The sequence below is a fragment of the Typopeltis vanoorti genome, chromosome 6 (assembly GCF_054136105.1).
Source record: "Typopeltis vanoorti isolate ZY-2024b chromosome 6, IOZ_Tvanoo_1.0, whole genome shotgun sequence".
Taxonomy (NCBI): domain Eukaryota; kingdom Metazoa; phylum Arthropoda; class Arachnida; order Uropygi; family Thelyphonidae; genus Typopeltis; species Typopeltis vanoorti.
In genome coordinates, this window is record NC_143554.1 from 137,755,149 (window position 1) to 137,776,639 (window position 21,491).

The 21,491-nt window shown below is 35.6% G+C and overlaps 1 protein-coding gene across 1 annotated transcript in view; it reads left to right on the forward strand.

The window, feature by feature from the left end:
• Positions 1-21,491, forward strand: part of LOC150105981 (tyrosine-protein phosphatase non-receptor type 5-like) — a 207,589-nt gene that overhangs the window by 79,529 nt on the left and 106,569 nt on the right. The window contains exon 5 of the mRNA XM_090393737.1: positions 11,405-11,504. Coding sequence (XP_090249863.1) covers positions 11,405-11,504 — 100 coding nt within the window. The remainder of the gene's footprint in view (positions 1-11,404; positions 11,505-21,491) is intronic.

Here is a 21,491-nt window from a genome sequence, read left to right on the forward strand (position 1 = left end):
AAAGATTCACAGAGCATGGGATATATTTCATAGATATCCCACCATATCAAACCTTATAGCTTTCAAGCGTGCTCGAGCCAAAGCATGCTATGTGAGGCATCAGAGTCAAAAACAATAATGGATCCAATTTACTACATCAATTAATCAAATGACCAGTCCAAAAATTGTATGGGATAAAATCCGAAAAATGAAAGGCAGATATAGAACACATTGTTTGTCTACTTTAGAACCATAATGGAAGGGTTATTGCTGATCCCAAAGCCATTGCAGACACTCTGGGAGAAAATTTTGCCAGAATCTCAGCAACAGCTTCATATCCTCCTGAATTTTTAATTCTGAAAGAACAGCAAGAGAAACAAAGGTGCAGTAGGGTATGATGACATCCATTATGAAACAATAAAACATCTACCATCATCTTCTATGGATCTCCTTCTCTTACTTTACAATAGAATACTTGCAGAGGAAGAGTTTCCAAATTCTTGGCATAAGTCAATTGTCATTCTATCCTAAAACCAGGAAAAGATCCAACGCAAGTAAATAATTATTGACCCATTGCTCTGACCAGCTGTCTTTGTAAGATACTAGAGAAAATGGTCAATGCCAGACTTCTCTGGTATTTAGAAAGCAACAATCTTCTCTCCAATGTGGATTCCATAGACATTGCTCAACTTTAGACCATTTTGTTCGTTTAGAAACTTGTATAAAAGATGCATTTCTGAAGCAAGAACATCTTGTTTCAGTTTTTTTTGATATGGAAAAAGCTTATGACACAGCCTGAAGATATGGCATATTAAAAGACCTCTATAACCTGGGTCTTAAAGGATGCTTTCCTGTATTTATTAAAAACTTTTTTTCCAGGTGAATTTTCTAAATCAGAGTGGAAAATACGCTATATCGATCATATCATCAAGAACAGGGTGTTTCCCAAGGCTCTGTCTTAAGTGTGACACTTTTTGCTGTTAAAATTAACTCGATCACTGAACAGCTTTCCCCCCACTGTAGACAATGCTCTGTATGTTGATGACTTCACAATTTAGAGCCACTCCCTTAACATGAGGGTAATTGAATGACAACCTCAGCAAGCAATTGATCATGTTTCTCTGTGTGTTCTTAGCAATGGGTTTAGGTTTTCAACAGAAAAAAGTGTCTGTGTACACTACTTTCGTAAACGCACTCTTCACCCAGATCGTGAATTAAGAATGGGATGCACTATTATTCCAGTAGCTACAGAAGCCAAGTTCTTGGGACTGATCTTTGACAGTAAACTTACATTTCTAGCACACATTTGTCAACTAAGAGAAAAGTGCAAGAGAGCATTGAACGTTTTTCGCACTCTATCCTCTACTGAGTGGGGTGCTGATCGAGTTTCATTGCTCCTACTTTATCGTGCACTTATACATTCAAAGCTGGATTATGGGTCTATGGTTCTGCAACACAGAGTAACCTGCGATGGTTGGATTCCATCCATCAAAGATATATGGATAGCATAGCTACTGGTGCCTTTCGCACATCACCCACTCAGTCTTTATTTGAAGCAAATGAACCAGCTCTATCACTTCGACGGAAACAGTTGTCTCTTAAATTATGCCCTAAAGATAGTCTCTCCCAGATCATCCTACATGGACTAGTCTCTTTTCTCTGCACTTGGAAGCTCAATACCACACACTTTAAACTGCCATATGTCTTTTTGGTATGCGTGTTAAAGAGACTATTGTTAAATTTTGAATGAAAGGTTTAAATTGTCATAAAACATTTCATTCGTGATTTAACTAGGATACAATTAAATTTTCCTAATGAAGTACTTGTATATAGGTATAAATAAAATTGTAAATAATGTATTAGTCCTTTGTTTTTTAAATTCCTCTGTTTTGCTACATTGTTAAGTGTCCTATGTATAACCGAAAGGAATTGGATTTTTGTGAGAATTATATTAGAACAGGAAAGGTTAGATCGAAGTTCACATTGAAGTAATCGGCTTAAAGACATAACCCGAGGCAGTCACAAGATCTGAGGTGCATGTGAGACATCCACGTGGAGAAGATATTGAGGAGAAGATAGTACCGAGTGCAAGGGGCTTAGGTGCCGAGCGGACTCAGTGATGTAGGGGGAGAGCAGGAACGTGGAGGTATAAGAAGCTTAGCGGTGCAGGCTTGAGGCTCTTTTTTCTCTTCATCTCTCTGTCTTTGGCTTTCGGGTACTGGTAGAAGCAGCATGAGCGGTCGGGAAGGACGATGGTCAGTGGCAGCTTAGCGACCAGGCGGCGGTCCAGTCCAGGCATATCTACAGTACAGCAAGAACCGAAGCTTCATGCCGAATCACGAGGACCTGTCCAGGCAGAGCTGTCATACCCATATTGCCAAGAGGGTGATTCGTGAATGTAGTCACTAGAGGGTCATATCCAAAGATAACAGGCCATAGAATGAGGTAACAAGCCACGTGCTCACAAAGGACTGATCGGGAGAAGATACCAGCACAAACCAGATGGTCGGTAATGTAAAATCTTTCCAGTTCCATTGTATTCTGAACTAAGCAGAAGTGCAGGAAAGTGCTGATATATTATGTGATAGAACTTGATAATTAGTAACAGGACTCTAGTACTTAACCTATCGATAAATAACTCTAAAAGTGCATAGTAGTAGAGGTTGACATTGAATTGTTGAGGTATGCCATTGTCTGTTAGCCTTAGATGAATGAGATAATCGCTAGTTTAATTGTGTTACATGAGTAGAAGCAGGACTTAAATTTGGTGTTGTCTCTTATTGTGATGTATCGATTGTAGTTCTATTTTGTCTAGTTAATAATTGTTATATGCAATTCAGTTTAGTTAAGTGAACCTTTGATTAATGTATCAAGCTAAAGAATGAATAAACATTCATGTTTTCTTTACCTTATAAAGTTGTCTGATCTCTAAAATCAATGCACCACTCACTAAAATCAGAACCTGTACGAATTCAAACACGGGGGATTGGCTACAACTGCATGTAGAATAAGTTTGTTAAGGATTTGTAATTGGGATTGCTGTTAGCTAGATTCTAGAATCATAAAATAGTCTGTGTGTTAACTCCATGACAAGGAGATTTCTCTTGTATAGGAAATAAGATTGTGCACCATTATCAAACAAATTTTTCTTAATTCTGAAAGGGAGTTAATTCCGGATTTTGTATTCAAAGAGGCTTGACTCTAGCCTGAGACAGACTCTTTGTCTGCTGAGCTTTGCACTTATAACCAACTGAAGGAATGGCCACCAAAGGGATAGGATTTAGCTAAGGCAGATTATGGTAGCAGAGGGGTCAAGGATAGATAAAATACTGTGTTTGTAGGTACTTCTAACTATTTTCGAACGGAGTTGAGTAAGGATAAGGGAGAGGAATTCTAGCATACCTTGAGACACAAAAACGTAAGAAAACAAACAATATTAGCCACAAAACTAACACTATGCAAGCTCCTGGTATAAATGTTGACAACATTGCCTACGCTAAACATAACAGCATCCCTCCATGGCAGGTTTGCACGCCATCCTGTAACTTCTCACTTTGTCAGCTACAGAAATCTCATACTCCATCATCTGTCTACCTCCAATTGTGTAATGCACACAGAGCATCACACTCTGATTTCTTGCTTATCTATACTGATGGTTCAAGAACTAATACCTCTGTTGGCTGTGCTGCTCTGTTTCCTGACATTATCTCTAGCCAGCTCCCGCCTGATTGCAGTAATTATACAGCAGAATTCCATGCCATTCTGCTTGCAAACTGCTACCAAAAGTGTATAATTTATATAGACTCATTGAGCTCTTTACAGGCTATCTCCTCTCCTATGTATAATCCACATCCAGTTCTTTATGAGGTGTTACGCCTGTTTCACAAAATGAAAATCCTTAATTTTGATGTTCAGTTGTGCTGGATTCCCAGCCACATTGGAATTAAGGGAAACGAGACTGCAGATGTAGCTGCTAAATCAGCTCGAACTTTGTCCACATACTGTTTGACAGTACCATATACAGACTACAGACAGTTTATATGATCAAAACTAATTGCTCAATGGCTGTCATCATGGCAGGAAGCATTAACAAACAAATTATGACATTAAACCTGAAATTAAGCATTGGCATTCTAGTCAACGAATAAAGAGAAGAGAGGAAGTTGTTCTCACTAGGGGCTCCACATAGGTCGCAGTCATCTTACACATTCTTATTTACTGAGAGCTAATGACCCTCCCATGTGTGAAAAATGCAATACACATCTCACTATTTATCATATACTGGTAGAGTGTCAGCACTTTGCATGGGAGAGGAATGAAATTTTTGCCTACCTGGCCAGACCATATACACTCAGGCAGATGCTGACAGACTCGGGCAGATTGCATGATGTTTTTAATTTTTTACAAAGAATTAATTTATACAAACACATTTGACTGTAATTTTGTTTATATGTAAATACTGTATTGCTTCACTTAACTTTTGTAGGTATATATTACAAAATATGTAATGTTTTGTGATGTATATGTGCAGGAGTTGAATACTAATGTATATATTATTCATTAATTTAATTTCTGACCAATCATGTATTTCTGTAGCCTTGTGTTACCTTGTTGTAATTTTGTTAATATGTAAATATCACACTGCTAAACTTAATTTTTATACATACATATCGTATATTATTCCTCTTTAACTCTATGTATTACTGTAATAACATTTGTTGTAATCTTATATGTAGATACTGCATTCTTTGGCTTGGTGTTGTACATGCATTTTGTTTATTAACTTGTATTGTTGTCTAATTATGTACTGCCTTAAATGCTGCAGTAATTTTGTTTATATGTGGATACATGTCGTATAGTAATTTCTCTTTAACTCTATGTATTACACTGTAATAACATTTGTTGTAATCTTATTGTAGTAATCTTATATTAAAAAGACATAGAGAATCATAGAACAAATTTGTTTCTAATTCAGAACATTATTTATATAAAATAAGACCCAATGTATATGATTTTGAAACACTTAAATGCAGATACCGAAGAAAACATAAAATTAAAAGCCAAATTGAATTTAGAAGATTAGTGTTTTATATATTGAATTGCCAAAAAAAAAAAATGAAAATGTTTGAACTTAACTGTAAATCTGCTCAATATGTAATCTATGCTAATACTTTTTTCCCCATATTTTCACCTTATACTATCACTATAGAATTTTTAGTTAGGTTAATTTGTTTCCATGAAAATTATATATTATTTTGCTTACTGCCATTTTTATGGATCACATGAGAGAGAGTCAGTCAGTGGGTTTCAAAACAGATTGTAGTAAACTTCTTTCTAATTTTATTTTTCTTATTTAATCTTTGAATAAGTGGTCTTTAGAAGTCAGAATGAAAGATCAGCTGAAACTTCTACCATCTATTAGAGTTTGTAGTTAACTATAACTTCAATATTCATTTTTAACTACTGCTAATAGTTTTTAATATATGTTCCTCTAGAGAAAGAACTGATATCATGCAAATGTTGTTATGTGCATTTAAAGTAAACTTGTATCGAATTTTATGTGCTGGTATATTTTGAATAGCTGACTTGGTTGTATGATGGAATGCAACATTGAGTAAGTTGAAAGTTTTTTCACTTGGTTATACTATAAATTAAAAATGCCAAGATATTATATTCTTGGTTTAATTCTTTATCTAATGGTAAGCAAACATTTGTACATGAAGCATCTTCACAACTGAGCCACTTGTATTCATCATCATCTCATCCGCTTGGTAACGGGTTGAGTCCACTTAGTGCGATCTTTGGTCATCTCGGTCATAACTCTATAACTGGGCAGATGGGAATGTTCTTTCAGCAACTTTATCCAAATACTTCTTGGTCTGCCTCTAGGTTTTTTACCTCCTGTATATCCATTCAGAGCTAAATATGGCAATCTATGAGGGGTCATTCTCTGAATGTGACCAAACCATCACAGCCGATGCTTAATGATTGTATCTATTATATCATCTGAGAAGTTTAAATCTATTCTGACTTGATCATAGGTCTTGTGTTGCATCCATTGGGTGTTATTGATTTTTCTGAGGCATTTCATATCAAATGCTTGATTGGTTCAGTTAATCTCTAGGTTTCTGAAGCATAGGTAGCCAAGGGGGATGATAATTGTTTTATATAATTTTAGTTTTTGACTTGTTGAGATTTTTTTATTTTTCCGTATTTTATTTAGTTTATTCATACTGGTCCAACCAAGGTTTAACCTATGTTTTACTGTTTCCATGTTGTTGAGGTTACTGGAAATGAGACTGCCAAGATAAACATATTTATTAACTTGTTCCAATGGATGATTTTCAAGATTTATAGAAATATTTTCTTCTTCTTCTTCTCTACCTATCTTCATTATTTTTGTTTTATGAAGATTTATTTTCATAACATAGATTTTACAGGAGTCATTTAAGATATTAATAGTTTTTTCTGTGTTTTAGAATCCTCGGATAATGATATCATCAGCATATTTAATGTGATTAATGCTGGTGCCATTGATTTTTACACCTGGTTCATCAGCTATGGTTTTACAGACTTCTAAGAAGATGATAAAGAGTTGAGGTGAAAGAGGGCAACCCTGCATTACACCTTTCTCAACTCTGAAATCCTTGGTTTTAATATTGTTCATTTTAACAAAAGCTTTAGTATTTTCATAATAATTTGTAATAAATGTTAAAATATCAGAAGCCATTCTTACATTTTTTAAAATGGTGATCAATTTGTTTCTATTAACTGAATCAATGGCTTGCTTGAAATCTATAAAACAGTATATGGGCAGGTTGTATTACCAATATTTTTCTGCTATATTATTAATGGTGAAGATGTGGCCTGAATTCTTCTATGATTTTTTCTGTAAGCACCTGTGTTCTCTTTTGAATAATTCGGATGAATAGTTTATAGCTGTGACTTAAGAGTGTTATAGGTCTGTAATTTTCACATATTCTTTTGTCTCCTTTTTTTTATGAATTGGTATAATAACTCCTGTTTTTCAGTGTTGGGATTCCTCCAATATAAAGAATTTGGTTAAAAAATTTCATTAAGAAGTTAATGGCTTCTTTGCCTCCATATTTCCATAGTTCTATAGATATTTCATCTTTGCCTGTAGCTTTCGAGAGTTTCATTTGGTTCATTGCATTTATAATTTCTGCTGCAGTTATGGGTGGTGCCTTTTCATATATCCTCTCTTCTATTATACTTTCCTCCTCATATTCTTTCTGAAATAATGTTTGATAGTAGTCCTTACAGATTATTTTAATATTTTGTGTTGATCCAGTTTCTAGATTGTTTTTATCTTTCATTGTTAGTGGTTTATCTTTATATATATCGTAGTTCTTTTATAATTTTATATACAGTTTTATTGTCATTTCTTTTATTAGCTTTTTCACACAGTTTTGCTTTTCCCTCCAACCAATCATTTTTTGCAGATATGCACATTTTATCAATTTTGTTTTTAAGGTTCTTATAATGTTGTTTATTTTCTTCTGTATTTTTTATATTTAATATATGCTTTGCTGCTATTTTTCTTCTAAAGTATTTAAAATTTCAGGGGTTATCCATTCATAATTTAGTCTTGATGTTGTTCTAAGTATGTTTCGTGCAGTATTTATAATATATTTTTTACCTTGATTCCATGTATTTTCTATATTATCATAGATTAATCGTCTGATCTCATTTCCTTTTAGTGTTTGATAGTTGTCTTGTAAATTTCTCTTTCAGTTTTGAGATGTCCATTTTGTTGATAAAAGCTCATGACTTGTGGTACTTAAATTTTAGTTTTATTTTTGCCATACGTAGTTCATGGTCAGTGTCAAAATCTGGAGTTTTTAAAGTTCTAACATTTTGAACTGACGATTTCCAGTTACGTTTCATTAAAATGTAATCAATACAGTTCTTTTTTGTACCATCTGGTGAGATCCATGTGTATTTGTGGGAAGGTCTATGGAAAAAAAAAGGGTATTGCAGATAAATAAATTATTTGCTTTACAAAATTCTAGTATTCTTTCTCCTCTTTCATTTCTATTGTCAACTCCAAACCTGCCCATCACATCCTCCATCCTGGGATGAACTGCCCCTTGGCATTAAAATCTCCCATCATGATTAATATATCTTTCTTATTAGTCTTGTCTATTAAATCTTGTAACTTATCATAAAAAGTGTCAATTTCTTCATCTTCATGTGACTGGTCGGGGGCGTAGATTTGAATAATTGTTAAGTGAACATTTTTCTCTTTACCTTTTAGTCTGATAGCGATCATTCTTGGGCCATGTGGTTCTATGGCCATGACTGCATTTTGTAGACTGTTATTCACTAAGATGGCAACTCCTTCTCTATGTATATTGTCTTCTCTGCCCGAGTAGAATAGTTTTCCTGAATTCAGATTTATAACTCCTTCTCCTGTCCAGTGGGTTTCAGCCAAGCCCACAATGTCCCATCTAATCCTAGCAAGCTCTTTTTCCATCAAGTTTGTTTTCCCAGATTTTGGCAGTGTTCTTATATTTATAGTTAGAAAATGAGAAACACTATTGGCTAACAACATACTTCTCGACTGTTCCCTGTGATCTAGGAACAGTCGCGTCAGCTTCCTCGGATGCAGTAGGGTTCTCTTGACACAGTGGAGATTCCTGATTCATAAGGTTTAATGGCAAAATAATGCAAACAAACAATGTTTGCAGGTGAAGTATCTTCATGACTGGGCTACTGGTATATGAAAGGGCATGTGCTTTGCACCATGGGATACTAAGGCAATTTTTGTGAAGTTATTAGCTTGTATATAGAAGCTAATAACTTCACATCGATTGCCTTGGTATCCCATGGTGCAAAGCACACACTCTTTTGTATACCAGTAGCCCAGTCATGAATATACTTCACCTGCAAACATTGTTTGTTCACATTAGGATAAAGGATTAAATCAAGAATATATTTCTTGGCATCTTTAATTTATTGGCTAAGCAGAAATGGCAGGTTGCCATAAACCTTTTTCTTTTCTTTTGTTTTTTTCTTCTTTTTTTCTTTTGTAAGTTTTTATTTAGTATTTTAACAAATTTGTATTGGTAATATAAATTACGTGTCTGTTACATTATGTAAAATAAACTACTTTATTGCATTCATTCTTATATTGTAACATACACAGTGTGTCCATTAAGTAATGAGATTGATTTTTTACAGGATAGCCCTTTGAATAAAAACAACAAATGTGTTTATAGTTTTGACTGCTAGAGTGCATTGTGATTGCAAGTGCAATTTTCGAGTTGGGTGATGCAGCAGTTTTCATGTGGCAACCATTGAAGTAAAAATGTGTAAGTGGAGCATGTTAGAGACGTAAAAGTGTGTGAGTGGAGCATGTCAGAAGTTGCATGTTGTCAAAATTTCATCCATGCAGTTGATCAAGATCATGATGTGATGTAAAAATCATTACTGGTGATGAAAGTTTGTGTTTTCAGTTTTATCCAGAAACGAAATGCCAGAGTATGGAATGGTGAGGAACGTCTTCTCCCCAGCAGAAGAAAGTCAAGTTGCAAAAATCATTCAAAGACGGTGGTTATTGTTTTTTTCGATGCTCTGGAATTATCAGCAGCGAATATATACCTGAGGGCACCACAGTGAATGGTCGGTATTATTTAGGAGTAATGCAACATCTGTATGTCCACATTTGACATGTCAGGAAAGAACTGTTCCACAACGATAATTGGTTTCTGTTGCACGACAACACATCTGCATACTGTGCACTGCTTTGATGCAGTTTCTGGCTTCAAAGTTGATCTGTGTCATCGAACATCCTCCATATTCACTAAATTTGGCTCTTGCAGACTTTTCCTCTTCCCAGAGATGAAGTGTGCTTTGAAAGGGGAGCACTTCAGGGACATTGAGGATATCCAACGTGGTGTGACCCAGACACTGAAGGAGGCTCCCATTCAGAACTTTCACCTCTACAACAGATGTAAACATTGTGTTGGAGGGAGATTATTTTGAATCTGTGTAATCAGCAATTCCAAATATAGATCTTTGTTTTGATATAATAATTGTCTTATTACTTAACAGGCACACTATGTAAATAACAACATGCAAGCTAATTACAAGGAGTTTTAATAAAAGTAAGGTAAAAAAAAAGTAAAGTAACACATTTTGAAGTTAAAATTATACACCAAGGAATAAGTGAACATACACACACTACTTCTCCACAAAATCTTCAAATTTATTGATGCACTTGTCCCAATGATAGATCAGTTTATCAATATCAGTACTGAAGAAGAGAAGTCCATGCCACATCCAGTAACCAATATTGCACAGCCTGATGAACTTCCCATCTGCAGCGAAATGCCTTCCAGAAAGGTGTTTCTTGAGGAGGCTGAACAAATGGAAGTCTGAAGGTGTCAAGTCTGGACATAGTTTCTGAGTGATTACACTGTAATCACTCAAGATTGGTGTGGAGTGATGTTGTCATGCGCCAAAATCATGCTGCTTGTCAGGAGTCTTAGTCGTTTGAGTTAAATGTTGGCTTTCAGTTTGTCAAACATTCCACAGTAAAGCTCTGCATCAATTGTTTCTCCCTTTGGCAAGAAGTCCACTAACAGAATGTCTTGACAATCCCAGAATACTGTGGCCATTTATTTTTGTGCAGTGGAAACAGTTTTGAATATTTTGCATGCAAAAGACTGTGGATGTTTCGAGATCATGGAGTCTTGTTTGCTCTCTGGGATAAAGTGATAAAGTCAGGGCACTCAGTTGAACACACCTTTTAAAAGCCAAGGTCATCGTTAACAATTTCATAAACAGTGGACTTCTTAAGTTCACCATTTGTGTAATTTTATGTAGTTTCACTCACCAGTCTTCAAGAACGATGCCCTTAATGCATAAAATGTTGTTTTTTGTCTTGCTTGAAGATGACCTTGATGAACTCCTGCCCGCTCAGTGTCAATCTTCAACATCACCAGGGCCCGCTTTAAATTCATTGCACCAAAAACACACCTGGTTCTTTGACACCACCTTTTCACCATACACAGCAACCAGTTCACAGTGAATGTCACTTTGTGAAGCCTCTTTTTTGCATGCAAAAAATGAATAACTTCACAGACACCTGCTTTGGACTATGCTCGCAAGGTAGTTGCCATCTTGCAACTGGAATTAACTGTTAGGCATAAATAATGCTACACTGCAATAGCTGTCTTTCTGAATGTTATTGATGAGTCTATCTGTCTATTGTAGTTGTATCTCATTCCCTTTCACCATTATTAAGAAAAAAATGTTACCTTACTTTTTGGAAACCCATCGTATTTACTTTGTTCATTCATTTCTGTATTGAAGATCATTTACATATTTGATTGTCAAACCTTATTTTTGGTTACTTGCAAACGTCATGGGTCTTAATGAAGTGGTATTTTTTTTCCAGTTCCACAGAAGAATTCCTTCTTTCGGCTGGTAATCGTATGACCCGTAAACAACTTCGTAATTGCTTGAAAGATGTAAAAGCTCTTCATTCGGAATTTTGGGTAAGTTGGGTGAGAATATTACTGCACGTATGTTAGTAAATAGGTAAGTTCTGGCATAGCTGGGCTATGATTTTTGTTTGATATGGTGTGTTTTCATTATCTTTCTGCATATCCTATAAACTCTCCCTTTTACATGACACCTGTTCTCTCATGATGATTGCCCATAACTTAAATGGTAATACCCTTTCTTTATAATGTTGAGTGTCTTTGGAAAAGTCCACCATTTGTAAACCAACTGGAATGTTTTCTTTTGTCCCACATAAGGCTAGAAATAACACTTTTGATATTTTAAGAGGGAAGGTACATGTGTGTGAAGGGGAAGGGAATTCAAAGCCATTAGATATTAAAGAACATAAGTATTTTTGCATATTATAGAGATCTCATGCTACTGATTTGATAGATATATTAATTTCCATTTGCTGAATAATGTACTGATATGAGTTGTGTGGTAGTTTAGTGATCTGCTACTTACTGAAAATGTTCTCTACTGGATTCTTTTAAATCAAAGTGTCCTGTTCACCATAGAAAGAGAAGCTCATTTGTTAAGTATATATTGTTAACTGTGGAGAAAACTCTTCTTATCAGAAATGTATTCTAAAGTACTGGAAAACTAGATTGTTTCCCCATGTCTCACTCATGAAACTGTCATGTAGAGAAAGCCATATAGTGATGTGCATAATGTATTTGTATAAATAAATAAATTTATTTATACAAATTTATTTACCTGTATAAATAAATTTGCTGAATTCATCTCTCAGTTAGGTAAAGTATAGGGGCTCTGAAAGCTCAAGGGCACAACCATTGTTATGTTACTTTATGTTAAGGAGAGGAGATACTGAATTTTGTAGTTTAAGCTATTGGCATTCTATGGTTGCTTTAAGTTGTCATGAAAGGATATTGTATTCCTAACTCTTAATCCTTTTTCAAACATACTTGCTCTTCAATCATCAGGCTGCAAGTTCAAATCCCCTCAGGAGGGTGGATGTTTTTGAATGGTGGAAGATGAATTTCATTGTCTAGTGTGAGACTCTCACCCAGCTTATTGGATGCCTGAAATGGCCAAAAAGTTCTATGCTTGGTCCCTGGAATAGTTTTTGGATTACATTAAAAATAAAGAAAAAAATTATCATCAATTTCCTGATATGTGCTTTAATGGGTCTTCAGGCTACTATGACAGCACTATAAGAATAAGTTTACATTATTAATAATATCCTATCAACAATTTTCATCCAAATTAGTCTATTGCTTGTCAGCATTCAATCTTATTCCATATAAATTTATTCAGCTGGCTTCTCACCATACCAACTTTACTTATTCAGTTGTCTGTTTCTAAATTTCATTTGCCATCTTCACTAAATACTGCACCTAAATAGCTGAAATCTTTTACTTTTTCTTTTGTTCTATGGGCTCTCCATTCAGAATGCAGCTGAAGTTTTCTATGTTCCTGCCTGTTTTTATAATTTTGATCTTTTTATTGCTGATTTTCATGCCATATTTGTTATAGCTATTATTGAATTTAGTTAGAGAATCCTGGTGATTTGCACTACATGCATTTTGGAATACATCTGCATAAAGTAAAGAGCTAAGTTTGATGTCTCCAATTCTATCAGGTTTAATACCATCATCATCAAATTCCTGCCATGTACCCTCAAGGGGTGTACAGGATATGATAGTACTACATGAAAAATTTACATCATTACTAACTTTCTATCTACAATTTTCCTCCAAATCAATGTTATTTGCCAAGACTCCAACATTATCAGATCTTACATTTCTATTGTCTAAGGCACTTTTTACTATCAATCCACCTATATTGTCTTCCTCTGGGTGCCAACCTGGCAGAGAACACCTATTTTGCTAATCTTTCCTCGCCCATTCTATTTAAATGACCATACCACCTGAGATTAGCTCTGCTAATGCATTCCTGGATGCTGACAATGTCAAGTTCTTTCCTAATATCCTCATTTTTAATATGATATTGCCATTGATGCCATCTGTTCAGGCCCCTAATCTTTCTCAGGACGCTCATATCTGTGGTCTCTAGTCTTTGGTCAAGTGTTTTATTTCTAACCCAGCTCTCAGATCCATAAGTGACTTCCTACCATACCAGGTTTGTTGATTCTGTTGTCTATTTCCATATTTAATTTACCATCTTCAGTAAAAATCGTGCCTAAGTAGCTGAAATGTTTTGCTTGTTCTATAGGTTCTCCATTCACAATGCAGTTGACATTTTCAATGATTCTGCCTATTTTCATCGTCTTTGTCATGTTATTGCTGACCTTCATACCATGTCTATTACAACAGTTATTCCATTTAGTCAGGGAATCTTGCAGACTTGTAGTGGATTTATTTAGAAGTATGACATCGTCCGCATAAAGCAAAGAGGTGACATTAACATCTCCAATTTTGATATCAGGATTAATACCACTTTCCTTCATAATGTGATCCATATAGATAATGAATAACAGAGGGGATAATGTACATCCTTGTCTGACACCAGATTTAACATTAAACCATCTTCCTGTACTTCCTTCAAGTCTAACTGCTGACTTATAATTCAAATAAAGACTAAGTATTGCTGTCCCATTGACACCATATAACTGTAGCATATTGAATAGCTTCTCTCTTGGCACCTTGTAATATGCCTTTTCCAGATCTAGAAAACTTAATTACAGATCTTTCTTATATTCCATGATTTTACAACTATTTGTCATAAAGTGAAAATCTGATCCTGAAAGCCACTATTTGGCCTGAATCCACTTGTTCTTCAACAAGTTTTTCTTCCACAATTATTCTCAACTATACTTGCATAAATATTACCAGGAACATTCAGTAGAGAAATACCTTTGTAATTCTCCCATTCAGTTTTATTTCCCTTTTTATATATGGGTACTATTGAGTGCTCCACTCCATAATATAGAATTCATCCCTCTGTACAAGCCTTCTGAACTATTCAGTGCAACCACTGTTAGACTTTTATACCACCATACTTCAGCATTTCTGGTTGAATATCATCTACTCCTGCTGCCTTTCCACATTTCAAGCCTTTGATGGCTTTTTTCTACTTCAAGTATGGATATGTATTCCTGACTATATGCCCGTTGAGTGTTTTTTTACCACTTTGCTATCACTGCTTGTTTCATTTAGCAATTTTTCTAAGTAATTACTCCATACTTCAAGGATATCTTTTTCTTCAGTTTTCTTGTAACCTTTATCATCTCTAATTCCTTTTAAAGCACTCTTTCCTCCATTTCTCTGCTTCTTCAACAATCTCCAGAATACCTTGTCCCCTTCTTGATATTTATTTGTTATGTTCTTACCGAAGTCTTCCCATGACTTTTGTTTAACTAGTTTTACAAAGTGTTTAGCTTTCTTACATTTGTCTCTGTATTCTCTAAGAGCACAAGCTGACTTATTTGCCTGGAACTTTTGATATGCTTTCTTTTTTTTCCTTCACTGCTTCTTTAACTTCCTGTGTCCACCATGGAGTTCTGTTTTTTTTTGTATCCTTGCAGACAACCTCACCACATGCCTCTCTGGCTGAATCAATCAGGGTTTTCTTCAAGGCTTGCAACTGAATTAATACTATTTTTTCATAATGTGCATCCATGTCGTACACCTGATTTTACATCAAACCATCATCCTCTTCAATTCTAACTACTGACTTACAACTTAAGTATAGACTATGTATTGCTCTGTATAATGTTCCGTTTATTCCATATAACTGTAGTGTTTTGAAAAGCTTTTCTCTGGGAACTTTGTTGTATTCCTTTTCCAGATCTAGAGAACTAAAGTACAGATCCTTGTCATATTCTATTTCTGAACTATTTGTCTTAGTGTTTTGAAAAGCTTTTCCTCTGGACACTTTGACCTACGCAGATCACCAATCTTCCTATCAGAATACCAACAACCCCCCTCCAATTTGCCAACACATTTGACCTCTTCTAACATAATTGGTGATACACACAGTGGCTTGATCATTTGAATGGTAGAGAAATTAATGTTAAATGGTATTCCAAGATTAGGAAAACCGTTAAAGTAGGAGTGAAATGGGTGAATCATGGAATTATGCAGAAGTTAACATAATTGGTGATACACAGTGGCTTGATCATTTGAATGGTAGAGAAATTAATGTTAAATGGTATTCCAAGATTAGGAAGACCGTTAAAGTAGGAGTGAAATGGGTGAATCATGGAATTATGCAAAAGTTTCTGAAAAAAAGAACGTTATGGAGAAAATATAAAGAATAGGATGTCCCTCAGCAGCATGAGGAGTATAAGATTCAGGCTAGGAAGGTGATGAGTGTAGTGAGGAAAGCCAAAATGGCATATTGAAGGAGATTGGCTGAAGTAGTAAAGCAAAAACCCTAGTTATGTTGCTAGGAGAAGAAATGGTGAATATGAAAGACTGACTTTAACTGCTGGACATGAAACACAATTCGCATCTGCTGAAGATGTTAGTGAGAATGTTCAAGGAGTATTTTGTTAGTGTATTTTATATAGGGAATTGAGAGAGCAGTTTTGAATATCAGTAGGGAGGAGGACAGAACACAGACAGTCAAGAATGGGAAGTGTTTAAAATATTAAATTACCCTGATGGCCATGAGACTGGATGGGATATCACCACATATATTACAGGAATATGTGAAAGAGTTGGCAGTATACCTTGACTTGGTTATTGAGCAGAAATCTGATAACAACAATCCCAGAAGAGTGGAAAGAATAAAAAAAATAGTGCCACTGCATAAGGGAGAATCCATAGTGTCAAACGGTGATCAGTAGTGTCAAACTTAAACCAGTATGTATATCAAGTATAGTGGTGAAGGTGTTAGAGAGACTGGTTGGAGACAGAATACAAACCTGGATTGATGAAAATTGAAGTATTTTGAGAGCAATAGGGTAACTAGTGTTTTAGACAGAAGCAATGCTTATAAAGTGACTTATCTGGATTTTGTTAAAGCATTTGATCAAGTACCACATGATAAACTACTGTTTAAGATAGTCATTTGGCAGCTTGGTTGATAAGAGCCAGCGAGTTGTATATGGGTGCAGTATCTTGAAAAAATGAAGGTGATGAGTGGTTGTACTACAGAGTTCTACTCTGTTCTTTATTTTATATATAGGTTCAGAGTGTGATAGTTCACACTCTGAACTATATATGATATTTCAGAGTGTAAGAGGAGATATTCAGTTTTTTGCTGATGCTTAATTAAAAAGAGCAATGTCAGGAAGTTCTGATGTGACGTTATTACAAGAAGATTTGAATATGTTGGTGCTTTAGGCTGAAGAATGGGGATGTCATTTCAATGATGCTAAATGTAAAGTTATGCAGTTGACCAGAGAAGATGGAATGAGGTTTGTCATATTGGAGGAACTTTGCTTTAAGAGTCAGAGGAGGCAAGAGATCTGAGAAACTTGGTGGATAGGGCACTGAAGTTCAGGGTCTCATTGCTATGTATAGATAAGGTGATGGTTCCACTATATAAACACTAATCAGGCCTCATTTGGATTTCTCTGCATAGATCTAGTCACCTGGTTATATTAGCGATATCATTGGAGGCAGTGCAGAGGTGAATAACAAAGACTGTCTCGAGAGTCTGGAATGTTGAGTATGAGGACAGATTGAGGGAATGTGGTCTTCAGAGCTTGGCAGATATGAGGATGGTGGGTGATATGATTGAAATGTATAAGCTGATGAGAGCAGCCTGTCAAATGGATACAAGGGAATTGTTGTATCTATTGTTGTATATTTCTCACATCATCCATTATGTAAATTATGAATCAGTAATTCTTCCTTTTGAGCTACTTCAAGAACACTTTCAGTATCAGTAATCCCTTTTTAATTCAGACTTCAGTCCATATTTGAGTTGATGGAAAAGAGTTCTTTTCAAAAATATTCATTATCATAATCTTCAGTTTTATAATCATATAACAGCTTATTTAACCAATCATAAAATAAAATTGTAAACTTTTTTTGCATCTGTACATGAGTCAACTTTCCAAAATTTGCAAAAGTTCTTGTCTTTTTGGAAATTTATGTGGTCAAAATACTTTTAAAAGATTGCATTGTCTGAAGGTAATCTTAACCTTGTGTAATTCTGGACAAAATGTTTACCTTTACCTTGAAGAGAAGAAGTTAATATTTACCTTGAAGTTAAGACTAAAATTAAAGTGTAAACTTCAAACTATCTACCAATTTTCTTCATTGATTCTTCAGTTTCAATATATTCAGCAGAATCGCTTGGTATGGCATAACTCAAAACATATTTCAAAAATTCATTCATTCCATAACGAAGAGCCATAATTTTCACCTATTACACTTGAATTGTTGTTCATTTTCTTAATCCCTTAAATATATGAATTCTTAAGATTCTCTTATTAATCTCAGTGAATATATCATTTTTGTGTTTGTGTGTGTGTGTGTGTGTGTGGGTGGGTATTTGTTGCTTTCTTTCTTTCTTGTGCATGCAATCCTGTCACCTGCACCATTAGTAACTTATCTCTTAACTCTGAGTGGTTTGACTCTTAATTTAATAAAATAAAATAAATAAAATAAAATAAAAAAAAATCCTGTGCTCTACTACTTTCAATTAAACAATCTAAAATCTAACCCTTTATCCTTTATGGGCCAACTTATGGAATTTCAATCTCTTCCTTCCAGCAGAACTTTTGTTCCAGTGCCATGTTTGCCATGCAGTGTGACCTGTGGACATCCAGAAAGAGGGGGGGGGGAATCCTGGTACGCTTGCACTACTTTGGTCTTTACTTCGGCAAGACTGGCTGTCCTTGGATGGCTTGGCCTGGATCAGCCAGCTAGCGGGCTTCCTGTAAGGGTCAAGTGTATTGCAGTAAATCTCCTTCCCCATGGTCTGGAGATAGGGCCCAAGGTTTACTGTGGTGCTTGTATAGCTTCTGGGGTAAATTTGCTGTTAAACTCCCAAATGCAGTTATTGCTTGCTGGATTGCAGGTATCCATGTGTGACTCCATGGTGGGTGGGCAGCTCCAGTGGTGAATGAAAAACCTCTCGAGCATCAATCTTTCATCCTCACTTGTTTCAGGGGTCCTAACAAAGTCACAACCTAGTAACAATACCATTGACACACTTTTTGATAACAGAAATAAGAAACAAAAAATGTGCTACCAGTACAAATGTACTAGTTTTTCTAATCATCCGTGCAACAGAAGGGTTTAGAAGGATTGTCAGGTTCTCCCAAAACAGCAGTGTCTTGGTAGAAACATCATGTCAGCAACATTCAGAAAAGCTACTCAGAACTACATCAATTGGTGGAATATCAATAACAGTTATACTCATAAAACACCCAATTCCTATAGAGGAGTGATCTCCTAGATCTTCCTGATGAAGAGATATGTTCGGAGCCCAAAGATAAGAGGGTCACAAGTATGGCGAGCATCCTGATCCGTAGGGATGGTCACCTTGTTCCAATCAGAAGCATCATCCTTACCTTTGATACTCCAAAGCCTCTAACATCTGTTAAAGCAGGGAATCCAATTATCCTGTTAGGCTATAGATCCCTAATCCACTACGATGCTTCAAATGCCAAAAATATGAACATACCCAAGCTGCCTGTCGTGGCTCTTGCCACCTGTGCCTGATGTGATAGTAAAGGGCATGATAACCAGTCTTGCTCTCCAAGAAAAATAAATATCTAAACTGTCAAGGAGATCATCCAAAGTACTCCGATGCATGTCAAAAATGGAAAGATGAGAAAGAAGTACAAAAAATAAAACCAATACAAAACATCATATCAGGATGTAAAAAGAAAGATACCACCACACTGCTCTGAGATCCTGTTATGCTGAGAAGGTAACAATTAAGAAAATTTCAACAACAACTCAAACTTGAATGTCTATTTCACCATACCTGAAATTTACGATTGTAACTGTTTCTCTATTGAGTGCATCAATTGCACAATGTACAGTCCCACTCCAAAAATGGTTCCATCCAATGAGAACCCACTTGTGAAAAAAAATTATGGAAGGTTATCACCTAAAGACAAACTACCAGACCCTTCCACAGAAAAAAATTATACTTTCATATCTGCTGAAAGTCACTTGAACTTACCCAGTGATCCTGACACATTGGAAGATGTATTGGATATTTTTCCAGAGAAAGAGATGGACACCGGTCAGCCACCATTCCAAAATCTAATGTGAAATATAAACCTGACAAGGGTAAGTCCTCAACTTCCTAGAAATTAGACAACTTTGCAAAGCCTAAACAATAGGAAAATTTTTGCAAAGAAATTGTTGTGGGTTTTGCCAGAATATTAATGATATCAATCATTTGCTGAAACCATTTTGTTTCTGTCTACAGGAAACCTATTTAAAACAAAGTGAAGAACCTACCTTCAGAAATATAATTCATTTACATTAGGTCAGAACTATGGTCTTGCAGATGGTGGAGTAGCTATTCTCATGGACACTCATGCTCCATTCCATTGTGTTCATCTAAATACTGCTCTGGAAGCAGTAGTGATTTGCTTCTCTGTGGGGTTTCTAATCACAGTATGCTCAAAATATTTACCACTGTGTTCTGAAAGAAATGAAATGGAACTCAATAATCTCCTAATGCAACTGCAGGTGCCTTTAATGGACATAACACTCTGTTGTATAGTGCCAGTACAAATAGATGAGGTCATATTATTGAGCGACTGCTCGACAACCATAACTTCTTCCTTATTAATAACAGAGCAAATACTTTCTTCTATGTGCCTACCCACCCTTATTTGACAATCTGCTCCCCCTGCCTTTTTTTTTCCACTGCTCACATGGGATGTTGATGAAAACATGTGGAAGCAATCATTTTTTTCTTATCAGCACTATGTCTTCAAAGGAACCACATCCTCCTACATGGATGCCATTGTATAAAATGGAGCAGGCTGACTGGAATAAATTTTCCTATCTTGCAAAATTTGATACTCAAGCAGTCAGCCAGACACCTATTATTGAAGCAATGAAGTACGTCACAGATTGTATTGTCCATGCAGCTACCACAGCAATTCCAAAAACATCATCCCAATTTTCACCTATTCAAAGCCTTGGTGGAACCAAGAGTGCTGCCAGGCAACCAAAAAAGATCAAGATAGAGCATAGGATATATCCTACCATAACAAGCTTAATAGCATTTAAACATGCTCAGGCCAAAGCTTGTTGTTATGTGAGACATCAGAGTACAAAACAGTCTGTATTAAATTTACGTCATTGATTAATCAAAAATTGTGTGGGATACAATGTGGAAGATGAAAGGAAGATACAGAACACACACACCATTTGTCTACCTTATAACAGATGTATTGTTGCTAATTCCAAAGCTGTTGCAGACACTTTGGAAAAAGAAACTTTGCCAGGATTTCAGCAACAGTTTCCTATACTCCTGATTTTTTTAATTTTGAAAGAACAAGAGAAATAGCAGCTAAGCTTTTCCATGGGTATTGAGGTACCAATTGCAACAAACGTCTTTCCAACCAACACACAGTGTGGCTTTTGTAGACAGTGATCAATGTTGGACTATTTGGTCCATTTAGAAATGTGTATAAGAGACACTTTACTGAAACATGAACATGTAGTTTCAGTGTTCTTTACATGTAAAATGCCTATGACACAGCCAGGAGATATGGCATATTAACCTCCCTTCTGCAATTTGGTCTCACCAAATTGCAGTAGGGAGGTTAATATGTTACAGAATCATATCCAGCTTTAGCTGGACGTCTATAGACATCATGGCCGGTTAGAGAGTTAAAAGACTCTTGGATAGAGGGGGCAACTTCCTTTTTTAAGAACTTTCTATCCAATCATGTGTTCCAAGTCTAAGTAGGAAGCATGTAATCTTGGTTATATCATCAAGAAGAATAGGTTCCTCAAGGCTGTGTCTAAGTATGGTCCTCTTTGCTATTAAAGGAATTCAGTTACGAACTGCTTCCTCCTACATTAGGCAATTGCCTTTTTGTCGGTGATTTCATAATTTAC